This window comes from Nicotiana tabacum, chromosome 22, assembly GCF_000715075.1.
Source record: "Nicotiana tabacum cultivar K326 chromosome 22, ASM71507v2, whole genome shotgun sequence".
Taxonomy (NCBI): domain Eukaryota; kingdom Viridiplantae; phylum Streptophyta; class Magnoliopsida; order Solanales; family Solanaceae; genus Nicotiana; species Nicotiana tabacum.
This window is the reverse complement of record NC_134101.1, coordinates 216,153,248-216,174,915: the sequence shown is the minus strand read 5'-3', so window position 1 is coordinate 216,174,915 and position 21,668 is coordinate 216,153,248. Positions and strand designations below refer to the sequence as shown.

The following is a 21,668-nucleotide window of genomic DNA, read 5'->3' as shown; positions in this document are numbered from 1 at the left end:
TAATCGAAATCTTAAAGCTAAATCCCATTATTCAGGAGGGTCCTGGAAACTCCTAATTGAATCCTATCTCGAACATACAAATTTCTAAGCTAACTTATATTCCTTTGGGATACATTTATGCTAGCTTATGTTATTTATGAATTTTAAACTAGGTCCCATTTTCCAGGAGGGTCCTGAAAATCAAAAATCAAACCTGTTTAGTGACTGCCTTTCTCCACGGGGGGTTTCCCCGAAACAACCGCAATTTCCTACCCCTATTTTAATCTAAGAAAATTTTTGTCAGTTTAAAATGTGGTGGTTAGTTGATGGCATTCTTTGCTGAAGGTCTCTTCGCTGCCTTTTGTTTTGACTAGCTTCCCCTAACCGGCCCTGAACCGCCTGACTTTCCAACTGACTTTCAAAAACCTTATGACTCCGGATGACCCGAGTGTTCTATACCTGAACCGTTGTTTCAAACCTCTGACCCCTTTAACTGAAACTCTGCATCTCCCATGAAATTACTAAATCATTTTGCCGAAGGAGCTTTCGCTGGCACTTTATCCCACTTTGCATCATGCTATCTTTTGGTGTGCTCCGGCCGCACTATGTTTTGCAATCTTGAAGCTGGTAGTGAGCTTTGAAATTCCTTCTTATTTGCTTAAACAGAATTGACATCGGGAACATCTTAGATAAATAAACCCAAAAGAAATGAAATGTAATGACTTTCAGAATTAAGGATAAGGAAATCCAAAACTGGAAGACTATCTGAAGAGGAAAAAGAAAAAGGACTTATCTGAGTGGAGCAGCTGGCACTAATGATCATGACATGCATTTTGGATTAATCGGCCCAATCTGTCCAACCAATCAACTTTCAGTTGCCATACTTTGTTGCCCCAGAATTTTCATAACCTGATTTCTTCACCCAAAATCCTGACCTTGTTCATCCTATGGTGCCTAGAAAGGTTTTCACCAGCAGACCTCTCTCATTCGTTCATCTCTCAACTCACTTTCGCCTTACGGTGCCCGTGAGGGTTTTCACCAATAAGACTCTCTCATTTTTTATTTCTATTTCCTATTTAGACCAGAGTGTTGCCCTTGATATAAATCACCTCTACCTGCTTGATTTGGCATTTTTCGAAGGCTGATCGGAAGGTTTTTCTTTGGACCGTAATGTGGCTTTTGGATAGGTTTAGAAAGAAAGGGGATAAAAAGCTCAAAACAATTCAAATGGGTTCAAAATTACAACTTTTGTAATCGGATTTCTGATAACAACCCCAATTTCTGCCCCAGTTTCTTGCTTGGGGACTTTTGGATTTTTATTTTGACGGGACCAAACCGTGAGGCTGCCTACGTATCCTAAAAAGGAATTAGGTCGAACGTAGTTCATGACATAGGACTTACTTTGTTGTTGTGATTTTCTCTTTTCTCTTTCTTTTCTTTCTCTTTTTTCTTTCTTTTTCTTTTTTTGTTGTTTTTCTTAAATTTTTTTTCTTTTCATTCTTTTCTTTCTTTTTTTTTCTTTCTTTTTTTCGATTTTCATTTTTCTTCTCTCCCTTTTCGTTCTTTTCTTTTCTCTTTTCCCTTTACTTATCTTTCACGTTTGTGTTTCTGATCTTTGCTACTGATTCCGAAAGAGGGGTATGAAAGAAAATAAACAAGGCTCAAAGGGGTAACGAAGGATAAGGTGTTTAGATAGCAGAACAAAATGCCTTCGTCATTTCAATATTCGAGACATGCCAAATACGTACAATCAAAGAAAGAAATCATACATAGTATCTCTTGACTGCATCAGAATTGATAGCCATTTCTACACATTTGCCTTCTACATCTGTCAAATACAATGCACCATTGGACAAAACTCTAGTTACAACGAAGGCCCCTAACAATTTGGGGCAAACTTTCCTTTTGCTTCAACCTGATGAGGTAGAATGCGTTTCAATACTAACTAACCCACTTCAAACTTCCGTGGACGCACCTTCTTATTGTATGCTCTTGCCATTCTCTGTTGATACAACTGGCCATGACACATTGCTGCCAGTCTCTTCTCATCGATCAAAATCAATTGTTCCAAGCGGATTTTGACCCACTCCTCATCATCGATCTCCGCCTCCGCGACAATTCGAAGTGATGGAATTTCCACTTCTGCGGGTATCACTGCTTCGGTACCATACACCAACAAATAGGGAGTCGCCCCTACTGAAGTACGGACAGTAGTGCGATAACCCAACAATGCAAACGGTAGCTTTTCATGCCACTACCTAGAACCCTCCACCATTTTTCGAAGTATTTTCTTTATGTTCTTGTTAGCTGCCTCGACTGCTCCATTCGCCTTGGGACGATATGGGGTGGAATTGTGATGCGCAATCTTAAATTGTTGACACACCTCTTTCATCAGGTGACTATTGAGATTAGCACCGTTATCTGTGATGATTACCTTCGGTATCCCTAACCGGCAAATGATATTTGAGTGCACAAAATCAACCACCACCTTCTTGGTTACAGACTTGAATGTTTTAGCCTCAACCCACTTGGTAAAATAATCAATGGCCACCAGAATGAACCTGTGCCCATTGGATGCTGCTGGCTCAATTGCTCCAATGACATCCATGCCCCAAGCAACAAAGGGCCACGGTGCAGACATCGTGTGTAATTCAGATGGTGGGGAATGAATCAAATCTCCATGCACTTGGTACTGATGACATTTACGCACGAAACTGATACAATCTCGCTCCATAGTGAGCCAATAATAACCTGCCTAGAGAATCTTCTTTGCCAGCACATACCCACTCATGTGTGGTCCAGAGACTCCAGAATGTACTTTGGTCATGATAGTCGTGGCCTGTCTGGCATCTACACATCTTAATAACCCGAGATCAGGAGTTCTTTTGTACAAAACTCCTCCACTGAAGAAAAATCCACTTGCCAAACGACGAATTGTTCTCTTTTGATCCCCTATGGCTTGTACCAGATATACTCCCCTTCGGATGTATTCCTTGATATCGTGAAACCAAGGCTCCCCATCGAGCTCTTCCTCCACCATATTACAATAAGCATGCTGATAGGGACCTGAATATGCAACGGGTCAACATAATCCTTATCCGGATGATGTAACATCGATGCCGGAGTAGCCAAAGCATCAACGACCTCATTATGAATCCTCGGAATATGCCTGAACTCTATTGCTTGAAACTGTTGGCAAAGATCATGCAAACATTGTCGGTACGGTATGAGTTTTAAATCCCGTGTTTCCCATTATCCCTGAATCTGATGCACCAGAAGGTCCGAGTCACCCAAGACCAAGACTTCCTGGACACCCATATCCCCATCCATCCTTAAACCCAAAATGCATGCCTCATACTCAGCCATGATGTTAGTACAGTAGAACTGAAGCTGAGCCGTGACAGGGTAATGATGCCCCGTTTTAGAAACAAGTACCGCTCATATCCCAATGCCTTTCATGTTTGCAGCCCCATCAAACAAAAGTTTCCATCCTGGCTTTTCAATCTGTTCCTATTCATCAATGTGCATTACCTCTTCATCAGGGAAGTAAGTCTTCAAAGGCTCATATTCTTCATCTACAGGATTCTTAGCCAAATGGTCGGCCAATGTTTGTGCTTTCATTGCAGTCCTAGTTATATAGATGATGTCAAATTCTATGAGCAAGATTTGCCACTTTGCGAGCCTCCCTGTGGGCATAGGCTTATGAAAGATATACTTTAACGGATCCAAACGAGAGATAAGGTAAGTAGTGTAAGATGACAAATAATGCTTCAACTTCTGTGCCACCCAAGTGAGGGTGCAACACGTCCTCTCAAGATGAGTGTACTTAACCTCGTAAGTTGTAAACTTTTTGTTGAGATAATAAATGGCCTGCTCCTTCCTGCCGGTAATGTCATGCTGGCCCAACACACAACCAAATGAACTGTCCAGGACCGTCAAATACAGAATCAAAGGTCTCCTTGGTTCTGGCGGGACCAACACAGGTGGGTTTGACAAGTACCCCTTAATCTTATCAAATGCTTCCTAACATTCATTTGTCCACTTGACTGCAGCATCTTTCTTTAACAGTTTGAAAATAGGCTTACAAGTTGTCGTGAGCTGAGCAATAAACCGGCTGATGTAATTCAATCTCCCCAACAGACTCATCACCTCAGTCTTGTTCTTTGGGGGTGGCAACTCCTAGATAGCTTTGATCTTTGACGGGTCTAATTCAATACCTCGGCGGCTGACTATGAATCCCAACAATTTTCCAGATGGAACACCAAACGCGTATTTTGTAGGATTGAGCTTGAGATTGTACCTGCGAAGCCTTTGGAAGAACTTTCTCAGATCTCTAACATGGTCAGACTGCTTTCTAGACTTTACAATCACATCATCCACATAAAGCTCGATCTCCCTGTGTATCATGTCATGGAATATGGTCGTCATTGCCCTCATGTAGGTTGCCCCAGCATTTTTCAAACCAAATGGCATGACCCGATAATAGTACGTTCCCCATGGCGTGATGAATGCTGTCTTTTCTGCGTCCTCTTCATCCATTAAGATCTGGTGGTAGCCCGCATAACAATCCACAAAAGAACCAATCTCATGTTTGGCACAATTATCGATCAATATATGGATGTTCGACAATAGGAAGTTATCTTTGGGACTTGCCTTGTCGAGATCTCGATAATCGACACACACCCTGGTCTTACCATCCTTCTTCGGCATAGGCACAACATTGGCTAACCATGAAGGATATCGGGTGACCCGAATGACTTTGGGCTCAAACTGTTTGGTGACCTCTTCCTTAATCTTCACACTCATATCAGTTTTAAATTTCCTTAGCTTCTGCTTAACAGGAGGGAATGCCGGGTCAGTGGGCAATTTGTGAACGACCAAGTCAGTGCTTAGACTCGGCATGTCATCATAGGACCATGCAAAAATATCTTTGAATTCAAACAGTGCTTCAATTATCTCCTCTCTAAGTTGTGGTTCAAGATGGACACTTATTTTAATTTCCCGGACATTATCTTGGTCCCCTAGATTGATCGCTTCTGTATCACTCAGGCTAGGCTTGGGTTTCTTCAAAATGGCTTAATTCTTTACTAATCTCTTCAAAGGCTTCATCCTCGTCATATTCCGATTCAACATCACATTCTATTTCTTGAATTACTATTTCAGAATTAGATTGGTTTTTAAGACTAGGCCGGAGATTCCGCATGCATGTCCTATCATTGAAACCAGCATAAAAAGAACTATACAAGGAAGAAAGGAAAACAAAAAATAAAACTATCAGGAAGAAAGGAAAAGAGAAATTGCATTTCATTGAAATTAAAGATAACGGGGTTTATACATCCAAACGGACGGAACATAGAATCTGAATTACAACCCTGGAATAATCCAGATAAATTGAAAGAAAATCAAAGCAAACTACCAAAACTCCCTCCTGGTGAGGAGAGAAGTAGCTTCCCAATTGTTAATATTTACACTAGGCCCAACAAATTGCACATCCGCCTTGCTAGAACCCTCTCCAGCTTCCAACACGTTCACATCGGCGAATATCCTCTTGAACCTTTCCATCAAATCTCCATCCACATCAACCACCAAACTAGGAACCGTCATCACTGGGCGCTTTTTGGTACCAGGCCTGACAAATGATCGGTAAAGACGCGGGACTAGCTTTGGAAGGGGTCATGCTCTTTGTTTCATTTTTTTGGCTCTTCTCACGTATGCAACTATGGGCTTGAACCCCAAACCAAATGTATCCAGGTTTTTAGGAAGAGAAACCGGTTGTACGATACCTTGCAGAGATGCACCCAAATCTTTGCCCGGCACAAAACTATTTTTCAACATTTCAACGGCTACCATGACTGATGCAGCAGCTACCCTTGGAGTCGGCACACACTTCCCTTCAGGAATTTTCTCTACCGATACCGTGTCAAAAACCTGATAAACTCATGGTCCCTTGTCGTCTTCAAACTCTATGAACGGAACAATGACATCACTAGGAACACACAAATTATCTTCGCCATGCACAACAATTTCCTGTCTATCCCATTCAAACTTAACCATTTGATGCAGAGTGGACGGGACCGCTTTGCCAGCATGAATCCAGGGTCGACCTAACAATAGATTGTAAGAAACGGCCACATCGAGCACCTGAAATTCCATAGTAAATTCAACTGGCCCTATTGTAAGCTCGAGCACTATGTCCCCAACTGAATCTTTCCCTCCACCATCGAATCCCCTAACGCAGATACTGTTCTTGTGAAATCTTTCATCATCCACCTTCAACTTGTTCAGAGTGGAAAGAGGGCAAATATTTGCACTGGAACCGTTGTCAACCAGTACTCGAGTAACCACGGAATCTTCACATTTCACCGTCAGATAGAGGGCTCTATTGTGCTTGGTACCCTCTACGGGCAACTCATCATCAGAAAAAGTGACTCTGTTTACCTCAAATATCTTGTTAGCTATCTTTTCCAAGTGGTTTATTGAGATTTTGTCAGGAACGTGGGCTTTGTTCAAGATCTTCATCAAAGCCCAACAGTTCTCGTCTAAATGGATCAATAATGACAATAACGAGATCAGAGCTGGTGTCTTCCTTAACTGCTCCACAATGGAATAGTCCTGCACTTTCATCTTTCTCAGAAATTCCTCTCCTTCTTCCTCAGTCACAGCTTTCTTCACTAACACTGGGTTATCTTTGGAGGTCTTAGCTTTTCTCAACTCTTCGGGGGCAAAGCATTTCCCCCATCGAGTCAAACCATGGGTCTCACACACTTCTTCTTTAACCTCTTTCCCCTTGTAGGTCACTGTCACTCGTTCATATTTCCATAGGACTGCCTTGCTGTCGACTATGGGTAATTGAGTTACCGGTTTGATAATAACAGGATCTGTGCGGGCGCCCTTCACAATTACCACAGGCTTGTTCGTCACTCTTGGCACAACCACTTTTGCTCTTTCATGTTTTCCTGCAACGTCACTCGAGGACTTCTTCTTGACCTCCACAAATGGTTCATTATTTGCTCCGTTCAACTTGATCACAGACTTCTCACTTGTTGACTTTTCAAACGGCTTGGCTTCACTAGCCCGAATCATCATGACGGTTTGCGAAGGCTTCTTAGGCTCCCCTCCCTTATGGACAATCTCAATCATATTTATCTCATGATGGGCCGGCAACGGGTTCTGGTTAATGTTGGGTGCCTCCGGGGCTTGGACCTCAATCCGACTAGTATCAATGAGCTCTTGAATAGCTGTTTTCAATTTCCAGCATTTCTCTGTGTCATGACCCGGGGTCCCTGAACAATACTCACAACTCATCGAGCGGTCAAGATTTCTGGGAGGGGGATTTGGCAGTTTAGCCTTGATCGGATTCAACATACCTAACTGTCTCAATCTGTGGAATAGGCTAGTATATGATTCTCCCAAAGAAGTGAAAGTCTTCTGTTTCTGCAACCTCTCATTCTTAAAGGCTTGATTTGGTCGAAAACCTGTTCCAGGGGGATTTCTGTAGGCACTTGGGGGTAGATGGGCATTTTGTGGAGCTAAGTATGGACTTTGTGGAGCTGGCGCATGCCATTGTACATGAGCAGGAGGTTGGGTATAGGTTTGTGTGTGATGGACAGAAAAATGGGGATCAGGCGGTGGGTAATAGTGTGGTGGTGGGCTATATGGAGCGTGGGGGTAAGTTTGGTGGTAGGGTCGAGGCGAGTTGTAGTAACATGGAAGGTTCCTGGATCCAACCCAAGCTCCCGACTCAATTGTAGCAACATCCTCTTTCTTCTTCCCGAGTACACCCCCAGTACCATTTTGAATGGCTTGGGTGGTCGCTTTGATTGCTGAATAACTCATGATTTTGTTGGACTTGAGTCCCTCCTCAACCATACCTCCCATTTTTACAACCTCATTGAATGACTTGCCCACTGTTGACACCAAGTGACCAAAATAAGTGGGTTCCAAAGCATGCAAGAAATAATCAACCATCTCACTTTCTTTCATCGGAGGGTCAACCCTCGCTGTTTGTTCCCTCCAACGGAATCCATATTCTCTGAAACTCTCTCTAAGATTTTTCTCAATCTTTGTTAATGACAGACGGTCTGGGATAATTTCAAGATTATACTGAAAATGGCAGGCGAAGGCTTGGGCCAAATCGTCCCATGTGTACCACCTGCTGTGATCTTGTCTGGTATACCATTCTAATGCCGATCCACTCAAACTTTGGCTGAAATATGCCATCAGCAATTCATCTCTTCTACCTGCTCCTCTCATCTTGCTACAAAATCCTCTTAAGTGTGCTACTGGGTCACCATGCCCGTCATACAGATCAAACTTGGGCATTTTGAACCCTGTTGGTAACTGAACATCTGGGAACAGACATAAATCCTTATAGGCCACACTTACTTGACCTCCCAACCCCCTCATATCTCTAAATGATTGTTCTAAGCTTTTGACCTTTCTGATCATCTCCTCATGTTCGGGATTCTTGGGTGGCTTCTCAGTTTCTGCCGTGAGATCAAGATGAGGGGTGTAAGAATATGGTTCTGGAACTTTTAAGGTGGGTTTAGGGGGATAATACTGGTTGTCGTGAGTTTGGAATAGAGGTTCACTGGAAGATCGGTGTAATGTAGTAGGTGGAGGTTCCACAAAAACAGGTGTGATTGGTGGGGGAGGGTGCGAGACTTGTCTGGGTGGAGGAGCTTGTGATGTATGAGAAGTGGTGTCATGGCATTTTTGGTAGAGGGGAAAGGCTGGATATGAGTTCACAGTGGGAGGTTCTTGAGGTTGAGCCAATGGTGGGATATAAGCAGGGTTGGAGTGATAAACCGGTGGTGGATGCCCCTTTGCCCAGGCTTGGTACATTTCAGCCATTTGTTGCTTTAACTTATACATCTCTTCCTTCATCTCATTAACATCCAATTCTTTCGCTTCTTTTGATGGGTCGACAATACTTGTCTCCGGTTCTTGGTTGGCCATATTCAGCATGTCTTTTGATCAGGTGTTGTATGAGTGAGTTGCCAGAATGCCAATCAACTAACCACCTACCTGGACTCAATACATCAACAACAACCTTGTTAGTGGTTAGGGCTTTAACAAATTAGTAACTGCACATTTGGGAAATGAATGTACCTAAGCAGTTAACCATTTCTATCATGCGTTTGATCGGCTGCTTGCGTCATCCCAACTTTTCCATTTGCAACTTTTTTTCCTTTTTCATTCCGGCCTTTGCTTTTCTTTGTTTTTATCCTCTTATTTCCCTCTTGTTTTGCCATTGTTTCTTTCTCTTATTATTATTTGTTTTTCTCTCTTTTCTTTTCTTTTTCTCTCTTGTTTTTTCCTCTCTTTTTCTTTTCCTTTGGTTATGGTCTAATCCTATGGAGATTGCATACGTATCATGACCCCGCATGAATCAGACCAAGCGTAGTTCTGGGAGATAAGTGTGAAAGTAAATAATAAAACATTTTTTGGGATTTTCAATTTTCATAAAAGCAAATGCTTTGATTACAAAGACACAAAACTAACAGACTCCAAGAGAAACTAACAGACGCTGATGAAAGGACGACATACAGACTCCAAAAGTAAACTATCATACTCCAATCTAAATAAAGTACAGACTCAGAAACAATTGACAGACTCCAGCAAAATACAAACTCAACACAACTGACAGACTCTAACGGAACAGGAAATACAGACTCAAATGAAAAATCATGAATACATCAATGCTCCTGGTGCCCGCGGGACATCATTCGGTCTCGCCGCGGGCCTATATGCAAGATCCTTTTGAAGTCGGTCCAAGTCACTCATTATCTGTTTAACAAATGTCATCACTGTTGTGAAGAAGATGGTGCGAGTCATATCCTCACAGACTTGGCACTTCACAACAATGTAATCGACGATGTTTTTAATTCTCTCTCTTATGACATACTTTTCTTGTAACAAACGCCCGATCTACTGGGACCTGGCTTCCAAAGTTTGCTCGGCCACTTGATTCTACTCCTGAAGTTGTTGCAAATCTATTTCTAATTGTGACAACGTTGTATAACAATGTTCTCTTTCAGCCTTGAAATCTTTCGCCTGTTTGATCATTTTGTTTTCCGTGGCGATGACCCTTTTCTTCAATCCCGCGACCTCATTGTCGTACTTTTATTTCAATTGCTTAACCAGGCGTGCTCGTTCATCTGCGTTTTTAGCCAATTGCTTTCGAGCCTTGGCTAGTTCACTTTCTACTTTGCTCACATCAAAACTATAGTCACTCACTTTCTGCCTCAGGTTATTTATGAGTTTTTCATCTTTGGCACTTCGGGCGGGGTTTTCTGCCGCTATTTTCATTTTCTGAATTTGGGCTCGAAGGTACTCATTTTCTTTGGCTAGCTTTTTCTTTTCACCTTCGTCTGTCGCTGCTTGCAAGCTATTCTTGAATTGAAGTTCTTTGACTTGTTTTTCCAACTTTCCTATTGTGGCCCTGTACTCATTCTCCTTGGTCAACCAAGCCCATTATTCCTGTGACGCCTCGACGAATTCCTGAAGATGGGGTCTTTTAGCCGGCCTCCCAAACTCAATTTCTCTCTTATACCAAGCAAGGTACCCTGGTGAAACCTCACCTTTGGATCGATCATGTACACAGGTATTGGCCGTTAAGTATTGACATTCGCTCCAAATTTGGCGGACCGCTGCTTCATGAAACTGACCGTTAGGTCCGATCTCGTCTACTTGGGCACTAAGATCTTCATCTCTCGGAACTATCTGGCATCTCCCAAGCTGCCTCAAAACTGATATGGGGCATAAGGCTAGATACTCCTAAGTCCCATCAGGAGGAAATGAGGCCCAGTGGCTGGCATGTATATGATCTCATCCACAGGCAGCCATCCAAATGTCCACTCTATTTGGTTTGCAGTGATGGAACGGAGGCGTGCTATCCACTCTGTAACCCCTTCTAGCAGGCTGATCCCATCAACCCTCGTATAAAATTCTTCTATGCATGTTTTCTTTGTCGACCCATAACTCATAAATTCGGGACGATGGCATAAGTGTTCAATCATCCACATCTGCAACAACACGTTGCACCCCTCGAAAAAGTCTCATCCGGCTTTGCTGTGAGAGCGCGGAAGATTTTAGTTATTATCATGGGTGCGAGGGTGCTGTTGGCCTGAGTGAGCAAAGTGCTAACAACCCCGGCTACTCGTATGTCAATATTCCCATCTTTTCTAGGAAACACCAGAAGTCCCAAAAAGACCACTATAAATGCGAAACACCTGTGTTCTTCCCACTTAAGGCGGTTTCCTTTGCTGCAGATTTTATTTTTCGGCATGTTGAACCCTCCTACATGACCATATCTATTGTATATAAACTGCAAAGTACAAAAACCAGTTGCCAAGTCTGGGTTGTGGACCTCCCTACTTATTTTCAAAAAGTTTAAGAACCTGTGTACGGCTACGACCCTTGGAGCAATCAGGTACTAGTGTCTCAGGGGAACTTTGGGATTCCCAATATATCCGGCTATTTCTTCCAATGTTGGGGTAAGTTCAAAATCTGAGAAATGAAATACGTTGTGGGCCGGGTCCCAAAATGTAACCAACACCTTTATGATGTCTCCCCTAGGATTAATCTTCAGCAACCCAGTGAGGCCTCCCAAGTATAGATTGACCGTGTCTTGTCCCGATTTACCCAGATCATCCCACCACATATACAACTCCAAAGGGATCTTGTTCACGATTGTTATTGGCAAATTCTGACTTGTTCTCATTCTGCACATTTATTAGGGTAGTTAAGCAAAAATCACGATTCAATTGACTCAAAAACAAATTGACACTTTTTTTTCAAATTAAATAAAATCCGATTTTGCAAATACGGCCTTTCAGCACCTCGGAGATGAGGATTTTAAGGCGGTGTTGGCTAACTAGTGAAAACCTTGAAAAATGGCCACGGGCGGCTGTTCTTGCAAAAGCAGCCTTCCGGCGCCCTTTTAGGGACATTCGGCTATTTTTGACAAGAATGACATCACCCTAATTATTTTCAAATAAAAGTAATTTTTTTCTTTTGGGCTATTTTTGCAAAAAGAAGTTGGACCCGATGAGGGTTGCCTACGTATCTCACACCCTATGAGAATCAAATTGGCGTAGTTCAAGCAAATTTGTCAAAATAAAACCAACTATTATTCCTTTCTAAAACACAAAGATTTTCCCTCTTTTTTTCTTTTCTTTGAAGACTACAAAATTTTCTTCTTCTTTTTTTCAAAATTTCGGCAGAGTTTCGGTATGTTTTGGGACATTGTTTTTTCAAAACAGACACTTATCCCTCTCAACCATCTCATTAACCCTTCTAATTTTTCCTTATAAGCTGGTCAACATGCAAATCCAAAGCAAATGAATATACAAGTAGCAAGTAAGATGCATCATAATGGTCTTTACATTTCGGGTACACCTGTCCTAGACAGACCCAACCCCTGTGTTGAGTCTCCAAAGTCAAAATGCACATGATGCAAACAAACGTTCCTACTAGGGATCCGGCATGAGGATGAGTTATTCTAGGTTCATAACCTGGGTATATGTTCTAGACTGTGTACCCGAGCGGACAACTCGAGCCGAGGAAGGGGCTACGTACCGGGAACCAAAAGGCCATCCGACTTAGTAACTTGTCCGAGTCTCTTTCTTATTTCAAGGTATGACACTAATAGGGAGTCTCGACCAGCGAGCACATCCCCGAAGATGAGAAAAGGAGGGTTTCGTAGCAATTTATATACACTTCAGATAATATCAAAGCGGTAAAAAACATCCCTTAGCACAAGGCCTAACCATGTAACAAAATCAGATAATGGATAAAGCCAACTATAACAATTATTCTAGGCTCGAATTCTAGAACACTGAACCAGAGATTCTGGGTTCGATCCCCAGTAGAGTCGTCAGAGCTGTCACACCTCCTTTTTACCTACACCCCCCGAAAGGGATGTATAAGGGAGTTTTTCCACTTGAAGTGACAATCGAAATGAGATTATTTAATTAAAATTCAGAGTCGCCACTTGGGATAATTTATGGTATCCCAAGTCACCGGTTTAGAATCCTGAATCGAGGAAAAGATTGACTCTGTATTACAATCTGCGAACCAGAAATCTGGGTAAGGAATTCTGTTAACCCGAGAGAAGGTGTTAGGCATTTCAGAGTTCCGTGGTTCTAGCGCGGTCGCTCAACTGTTATATCCGACTTAATTACCTGATTTTAATACATGTTTTAGCCTATGGTATATTTTAATTTATTTAACCGCTTTTACTTATTTTTAGGAATATTACAATGCTGTTAAAACACGTCTTGAACCACGACACATAAATGCACCCGCAGTCTTTGACATATTTCAACATTGTTGAGATTTAGATTTGGGTCACATAAATGCGCACCCGAGTTTAGGAAGGTAAATTATTTAAACAACGCGCCTAAAGTAACTGCGCGTTTGCAACTTTGCGAAGGCCATGGAATTTGTTAAATGGCGTGCCTCGAATTCTAAGAATTTTAAAAGGAATAATTGAGCGAGGGCCACGCAATTTGAGCTTTTGTTTGGCATGGCACCCCTCGATTTATTTTAACCAAATGGTTTCTAAACTAACTTATGAGGGCCATAGCCTATTGGTGTTATCTAACATGGCACACCCCGTCTAAATGAACAAAATGCCCCTTTTACAGCTAACACCATTAATTATTGATGGTTATTTACACAGACCCGTTGGGCTCCGGGATTAGGACAGGCCCAGGCGAAAAATGTGTGAGGGGTGAGCAGTCCAGGCGGTCAAACTCTTTGCATTGAACTGGGCCAACATTGAGCCCATATTTCAGAATAATAAGGTGTACAGACATTACTTAAACACCATTAATGGCAAGCTCAAGACATCTGAAAAATTGAATTAACAACCGTCCTTATAAAAAAAACTTTTATCGAAATCTTAGTGCTATTGAACTAATCATGATCTTTTGAGAACATGAGTAAATACTAAAAACCTAGGGATCTAGTATCGAACCCACAAGAGAGCTATATTTCATGGCTATAGGCTGATTTTCATGGGCTTCAGGTTAAGCCCACTAGCCTCAAAACTTTGCATTTTAGCGTACATTTGAAGATAAGACAAGTAACATTTTTATGATATTAATCCCCTAGCCTTTTACACTATACGACAAGCCTTTATGATGAAAAGAAATAAGAACATGCTTTCATTTTCAGTACAAGAATAGAACCTCATGATCAATAACTTTCAAACTACATAGACTTGAAACATCAGAAGCGTCATTACTCATTACTGAAACTAAAATGCTAGACAAAGCTCTCATAGAACCTTATTAGCCAATCATCCTATTAACAGTGCCATCAAAGCATACCCAACTTCTATTTCATCTTTCATCAGAACACTTAATGGAATTTTAAAACATGCTCATATGCCTGAAGATTTGAAGAATACCCAGGATTCCCATACCACCATGAGTACCACATTTTACCCAAAAGAAAACCTTAAAGTGGTATTAGCTACTTCATGTTAATCTTACAACGATGCAACCATCTAAGTCATGGGAAATGATTCAAAACAAACTAAAGCTAACAAATACAAATTAGAGTCCTAATTACAAGTCTTAAAATAAGTCTCAGGTGTTCATGGCATAACATTATTTTAAACATACTAAAATAGAAGGCATGGATTAACAAGTCAAATGAAAAAAGAAAAAATAGAGGAAGACATTTAGCCAGTATGGAGATCTTCATTTCTTCAAAAAAATATGAACCCTTCTTACAAGTCTAGAATCAGGAATATGTACCTGAAAGTTAAGAAGGAAACAAGGAGAATAAGAAGTGAATAACATCAGCAGTAGAGTCAGCCCAGAATTAGCAAGCAAGAAATACCAAACAACATTCGAACCAATTGTGAAACCCCCAGACTTAAATTAGAACAGGACTCCAAACACAAACTCAGCTCAAAACCAGCTTTCAAATACCAAATTAAACCATCTTCAACCCTATGTGAATCAGAGATTGCTTCAGAAATTCAAAACCTCCTGAATTACAGAAAGAAATTCAATAGAGTAGTGTTTTTTATGAAATTCCTCGCCGTTTTTTGATTTTTTCAGAATTTTATCTCTTAATCCCTTGGGTCTGCCTTGAAAGGCAAGAAAATCATGTCTTTATAGGCAAGGAAGTAGGGTAGCTTACAGAAAATCAGATTTTACAATTAGACCCTTTTTACATTTTTATTTTTGCTCAGGAAACCTTAGACTAAAAATCAGATTTTCAAATTAGCCCCCACCCCAGCTTCCTAGAAGCTTCCCTATTTAGTTACTACAGATTCCCTTATCCAATTTTTCCAACTTACCCCTATAACCCCTGAAAATAACCTCTGAAACCAAAACGAGTTATGGGTCATCTTTGACCCAACAGTCCAGACCCAAAATGAGTCGGAATTGACCTAAACCCAACCCACAGGATCAAAGAACCACTCGACCCAAACTAGAAATTATCTAATTAACTAAATAACACATGCCGAAATGTTTCAACCATTAAGAACTTAGCCTAAATGATTTACTTAACAAAATTAACCAAACTAACAGATTTACACTAATCTAGTTACAAACTGACTATACTAATTAAGAAAATGCTCACAATTACTCATGCATGACCCCATACATCTAAAGCAAAATAAAAAGAAATAATCAAGAAGAAGAGAGGAAGCAGAAAAATAGAAAATCGAAGAAAGATAATAAAAGAAAAAAGGAAATACCTAAAAGCCTCGGACAATAAAAGGTTGTGACAAATCTTCAAATCCTCAGATTTTCCGGCCAAATCTGATGTTAATCGTGTGCTCTTACAAAAAGCACACGAATAAAATCAGATTAGATCCGAGATATCAACAAAATCTTGACTTGGGATTTTTATGCTCATCTTCGATCTAATATTCGAGAAACTCCAGAAAGATTCGAAGGGAACTGAACTGGGATTTGGGAAGAGGGGGTCGTGGGGCTCATGGGGTGTTAATTTGGGAGGGGTTGGAGGTGGCGCCGCCGGGTTCACGATGGTGGAAATTGGGCAGTGTCTCTAGGGTTCTATAGAGATGATGGGGTTATGATAGATGAGACCGGGGGGGGGGGGGGTTCTAGGGGGATGGTCCGTTTCGGAAAGTTAAATAGCCTGGGGGAGCTTGGTTCCCAACCGTTGGATCAATGGGGATCAACGACTGGGATCCGGGGAGGGGAAACGACGTCATTGGGTCTCTGAACGGGGTGGACCGGTTTAGGGGACGGGTTTTGGGCCATGCCAAACGGGTTTTAGGGGGGAATGTTTGGGCCTGGGGTTTGCAACCCAAACCAGCCTCTATTTCCTTTTTATTTGTTTTTTTTTTCATTTTCTTTTAGTTTCTTTTAAATTAAAATTAAATATAATCCTAAATTAATCACTAATCAAATTATCCTATTACATTAATTTAACTATAAATAATAATTACCACAAATAATTAAAAACCAAATTCAAGGAAAAACTACCAAAATTCAAAAAATTAAAATTAAAAGTGCAAAATAAACTATATTTTTTGATTTTTTCCATTTTTATATAACAACAGCCCAGTATAATCCCACAAGTGGGTTCTGAGGAGGGTAGTATGTATGCAGACCTTACCCCTACCCCGTGGGGCAGAGAGGCTGTTTCGAGGAGACCCTCAGCTCAAGAAAGCACCAAGTGATTTCCATTTTTATAAAACAACTAAATTACTAATTAATTTAATAATGCAAAATTAGATCCTAAATGCAAATGCAGCGTATTTTTGTATTTTTCATTAATTAATCAAAAATAAAAATGCACAGACAAATGCAAACAATTATGAGAAAATGCCACAAAATCCTCAAAATTGCGAATAATGAAAAGAAGTTATTTTGTTTTGAATTTATGGGAGTAATTCATATAGGGAAAAAATCACGTGCTCACAACGCTCAAGGACATGGGGTTCAAAGTCAAATGACCGAAATAGATGAAACCTTTATACTCCAAGTCTGTCTCCAAATCTCTAACCTTGTGTTAACCCCGCCTCGTGTCTCGTCGATCAACACTATATCATCGGTAAATAACATGGACCATAGCACATCCCCTTAGATGTGCTGCACCATCACGTCCATTGCCAAGACAAATAAAAATGGGCTAAGGGTTGATCTCTGGTGTATCCCTTTCACAACTGGGAAATGATCCGAGTTACCTTCCACAGTCCTCACCCGAGTCTTAGCAGCATCATACATATCCTTAATCACCCTAGTATATGCTATCGGAACGCTGCTAACCTCCACACACATCCACAGAACCTCCCTCGAAATTTTATCATACATTTTTTCAAGGTCAATTAACACCATATGCAAGTCGTTCTTCCTTTTCCTATATTGTTCCACTAATCTCCTTACCAAATAAATAGTTTCCATCGTCGAACACCCCGACATGAATTCGAACTAATTCTCTGAAATAGACATGCTCCTCCTCACCCTGACTTTCATCACCCTCTCCCAGACCTTTATAGTGTAACTCAACAACTTTATACCCCTATAGTTATTGTAATATTGGATATCACCCTTGTTCTTGTACAATAGAACCATCGTACTCCACCCCCATTCTTCGGGCATCTTCTTTGTCTTAAAAATAACATAAAATAACCCAGTAAGTCAATCCAAGTTTACTTGGCCCACATTTTTCCAAAATTTCACCGGTATTTCGTCCGATCCTATCGCTTTACCCCTGCTCATCTTACGCATCGCCCTTTCCACCTCATCTACCTTAATATGCTTACAATACCCAAAATCATGCCGACTCTAGGAGTGTTCCAACTCACCCAACACGATGTTTATGTTCACTCTCTGTTCAACAATTTACAGAAGTATGTCTGCCATCTTCATCTAATATGTGCCTTGTCCATCAGTACTTTACCGTCTCGTCTTTGATGCACTTCACTTGGTCCAAGTCTCTGGACTTCCTCTCCTTCACCTTGGCCAACCGGTATAGTTTTTTGTCCCCACTTTTGCCTCCAAGTTTCTCGTACAGACATCCAAACACCGTAATCTTGGCCCGTAACTGCTAAAGTCGCCTCTTTCTTTGCCTTCTTATAACACTCCAGACATGTCCTTTTTCCCTCCTTATTTGTACTCTCCACAAGCTTTAAATAAGTCGTTTTCTTGGCTTCCGCTTTATCTTAGACCTATCTATTCCACCACTAGTCTTCTTTGTGACCCCCAGAATAAACCTTCGTAACCCATAAAATTTCTCTAACAGCTTCCCTTATGCAATTCACTGTCACATCCTTGTTACACCCCCTACTCCTCCATGACCCCATAGCTAAAAATCTCTCTCATCCTGAGCCTTGCCTTAGTTACCCCACTTGATCTTAGGTTGCCTACACATCACCCTCTTCTTCCTACTCATCATGATTTTCAGGTCCATAACTATGAGCCTATGTTGGATCGTGAGGTACTCACTTGGGATGACCTTGCAATCAGCGCATAGACCTTTATCGCATTTCGTATAGAGAAGGTAATCAATCTAGGTCCTGGTCATCGAACTCCGAAATGTGACCAGATGCTCCTCCCTATCCGAAAAACTCGAGTTAGCTATTACCAAGTCAAAATCTCTAGCGAAATCCAATAATGATGTACCTTCCTTGTTCCTATCCCAAAATCGAACCCGATGCACATTATCATAACCCCTAGCATTAGCCCCGATATGGCCATTAAAATCCCCTCCATAATGGCATATAATAATATTAAAAATTTAATTTATTTAAAATAAAGTAAATATACAGGGTAAATAAATATTATTAATGTATATGAAGTTAACTAGTATTTCAGAAGGCATACCGCGTAGCAGGGGCGGATTTAGGAGGGCGCAAGGGGGTTCACTCGAACCCCATTCGCCGAAAAATTACACTGTATATATAAGGCAAAATCTATTTTTTACCTTTATATATTAAGTTTTGAACCCCCTTAACACAATCCAAAAGTGTAGTTTAGTGGTCAAGGGGTTCAAAATCTACATAAGGTCATGAGTTCAATTCCCACTAGATACAAAAAAATATTTTGAACCCCCTTCGTGGAGATCCGGTGAAGCTTTCCACGGGCGTGCTGGACCGAGCCTTCATGCGGTTTTTAGTTTCCTCCTTTTCAAGGCAAATGGACCTATTATCTTCTGGGCTTCATTAAGGTAAACGGGCCCCCAAAATTCTGTCAACTTTATAACATCTCACATGTTCTAAATCACAAAACCCTAGCACTCAGCAGCATCTGTGGATTGTGGAAGCAGCCGTCATTTGATTTGAAGGTAAAAATCCAATTCCCACAGTCACTCAGCAACCATTTTCATCAATTATTTTCTCCATTTCCTCAACAACAAAAAAATTTGTTTGTAAAACAGGAACGTTAATCAAATGTCGATCGGAGAAATCGCTTGTACTTACGCTTGTTTAATCCTCAACGATGAGGACATTCCCATCACCGTATGTTTCTCTTCCCTATATTTAAATTTTTTTACTGCTATTTTTAATGAGATTTAAGTTATAAACACTGATAGTATAAAAATATTGGAATTTAACTTGTGATAGCATGTCAATTACCATTTTTATATATTATTAATTAGTGTGTATCATAAATTTACATGTAATTATCTTTTACGCTAACTATACTGATTTGTGCTTTGATTGTTATTGTAACAGGCAGAGAAAATTGCTTCTATAGTAAAAGCAGCAAATGTGATAGTGGAGCCTTACTGGCCATTGCTGTTTGCTAAACTTGCTGAGAAGAGAAACCTCGGAGATCTTATTATGAATGTCGGTGCTGGTGGCGGTGGCGCTGCCGTTGCTGTTGCTGCACCAGCTGGCGGAGCTGCTGCTGGTGCTGCTGCAGCCGCTCCAGCTGCTGAGGAAAAGAAGGTAAGAAAGAAAGAAACGAGTATTAGTTATATTGAATATTGATTGATTGAAATTTTGATTTTGTATAGATGGTGACGAGTTTTTTGACTGTGCAACGTGCGTGAGCTAATGTTCATTTTTTATTTGGAATGTGAACAGGAAGAGCCTAAGGAAGAAAGTGATGACGACATGGGATTCAGTCTTTTTGATTAGGAGCGACTTTCAGTTTGATATGTTGTGATTCTATTTTTCTGAGAAAATTTGCCTGATGCTGGTAATAGAGTTTCGCTCAGTAGCATTCTTGATATGTTGGTTATAGTTACATGTAATCTTGGTGTTATGAACATGTTCTACTAGTGATTGTTCAGTAATTTGAGTACATTTTTGTTTTTGTTATCCCCTAATGGAAACTTCTACATCTAGCTATTTTAACAATCAGCATCTTGGAAAACAATGGTTTTTGAACTTGCATTGGCTCAACCAGTTGTCTAATGAAGCATTTTTAAAGCTCTTTTGACTGGCTATAAAGTTAGCATGGTTTTGTTTCATTGAAATTTCTTCTTTTGTTCATGTGCATATGCATCCTTCCTTAGGTAGGGCCAAGGTCTGCGTACACACTAACTTCCCCATGTCCCACTTGTGTGATTACACTGGTTTTATTGTTCATATGCATATGCATTTACTATTAGTATATTTTAGTCTCCATTCACAGACTGTCAAGTCTGTCAACTTAAAAATGTGTTGTGTTAAATACAGTATGCAGAACATCTCTTCTTACATTTGGCTACCAAATGCATGCTAAGAGCATACTCATGATGTCTTTATATTGATTTTTGGAGATTTCAACTTGCACGTGAGAATCACTTAGCATATAAGATTGTATTATTTACAACCGTTGCGATTTTGTCATTTCATCTATGCTTTGTTTTGTCAAGCAAATCTTCTTCTGCTTGCATCTTTGGCTCTTCTATGCTAAAGTCTTGTCGTTCTCTTCTTTTGTTCATTCTATTCCTGGCCTGAGCTTCAAATGCTTCCTCTGTGTTACCTTTTGGCAATTTAACTTCTATTTTGATTTTTTTTTGGGACAACCATTTCTTATGTTGGGAATTTATTCTTAGGAGAAGCATATGAGAGGTCAATTGAGTAAACAATTGATTTGGTTGGAATGTGTTTCTATCAGCCAACTTGCTTCAACAAAGCTGAATTGCTCTGATCGTGTTAACTACATTTAAGTTTAAATCCAATTATTGAAGTTGAGAAAACTGAGGAGCTGAAATATAAAAGAATGGAGTGCATAGCTCATTGTTGTGTATGATATTATCTTACTTCTAAGTCAAAATGGATGTAGATTTGTTGTGTATCTCAAGGAGACGAAGGGACTCTGAGGTAATTTCGTGTATATCCCATGGAAACTAAAGGAATATCATTTCTACCACTCTACTCTACCAAAGGTGCTTGTTACAAATATTAAATTATGGTTTGAATCAATCATCGATTAGATGAGATAGTCAAATAATATTTCGTTCATAAAAATCAGAATAACCACTATGCATATAAGTTTGACAGGCGTGCTATTATTTTTAAATTATACGTGAATGATACTCTTGATAAGATATGATATCTCAATGGTCCAAAAGGTTACACTGTTTTTTTTCTTTTTTATGGAAATACGAAAATCTTATTACTTAACTAGTACTATTACAAGGATAGAGAGACCTATTGGACTCATTCATAGGTTCTGCCACCGTATTGTCTACATTAGTAGTGCCAGTTACAAAAGGATTTCCAAGTTCTATTAATTTGGAAATTATAGCAG

The 21,668-nt window shown here is 40.4% G+C and overlaps 1 protein-coding gene across 3 annotated transcripts; it reads left to right on the top strand.

The window, feature by feature from the left end:
• Window positions 1-19,126: 19,126 nt before the first annotated feature.
• LOC107761577 (large ribosomal subunit protein P1-like) lies at window positions 19,127-21,296 on the top strand. 3 transcript variants are annotated; one of them, XR_001642614.2, is made up of 5 exons: window positions 19,127-19,266; window positions 19,360-19,441; window positions 19,658-19,873; window positions 20,012-20,126; window positions 20,971-21,296. XR_001642614.2 is itself a non-coding variant. In XM_016579812.2 (4 exons), the coding sequence occupies exons 2-4, from the start codon at window positions 19,373-19,375 to the stop codon at window positions 20,063-20,065; spliced, it is 339 nt and encodes a 112-aa protein (XP_016435298.1). In that variant the 5' UTR covers window positions 19,127-19,266; window positions 19,360-19,372; the 3' UTR covers window positions 20,066-20,248. The 3 variants fall into 3 exon arrangements, 1 of the variants encoding a protein (XP_016435298.1); XR_001642615.2 differs by having other exon boundaries at window positions 20,977-21,212; XM_016579812.2 differs by lacking the exon at window positions 20,971-21,296 and having other exon boundaries at window positions 20,012-20,248.
• Window positions 21,297-21,668: the final 372 nt, after the last annotated feature.

Excerpts from the sequence above, each read along its gene's own strand:
- LOC107761577 (XM_016579812.2), top strand. The coding sequence starts at position 19,373 with ATGTCGATCGGAGAAATCGCTTGTACTTACGCTTGTTTAATCCTCAAC. Across the intron at positions 19,442-19,657 it reads ATGAGGACATTCCCATCACC|GCAGAGAAAATTGCTTCTAT; the intron begins GTATGTTTCTCT and ends TTATTGTAACAG. Across the intron at positions 19,874-20,011 it reads CAGCTGCTGAGGAAAAGAAG|GAAGAGCCTAAGGAAGAAAG; the intron begins GTAAGAAAGAAA and ends GAATGTGAACAG.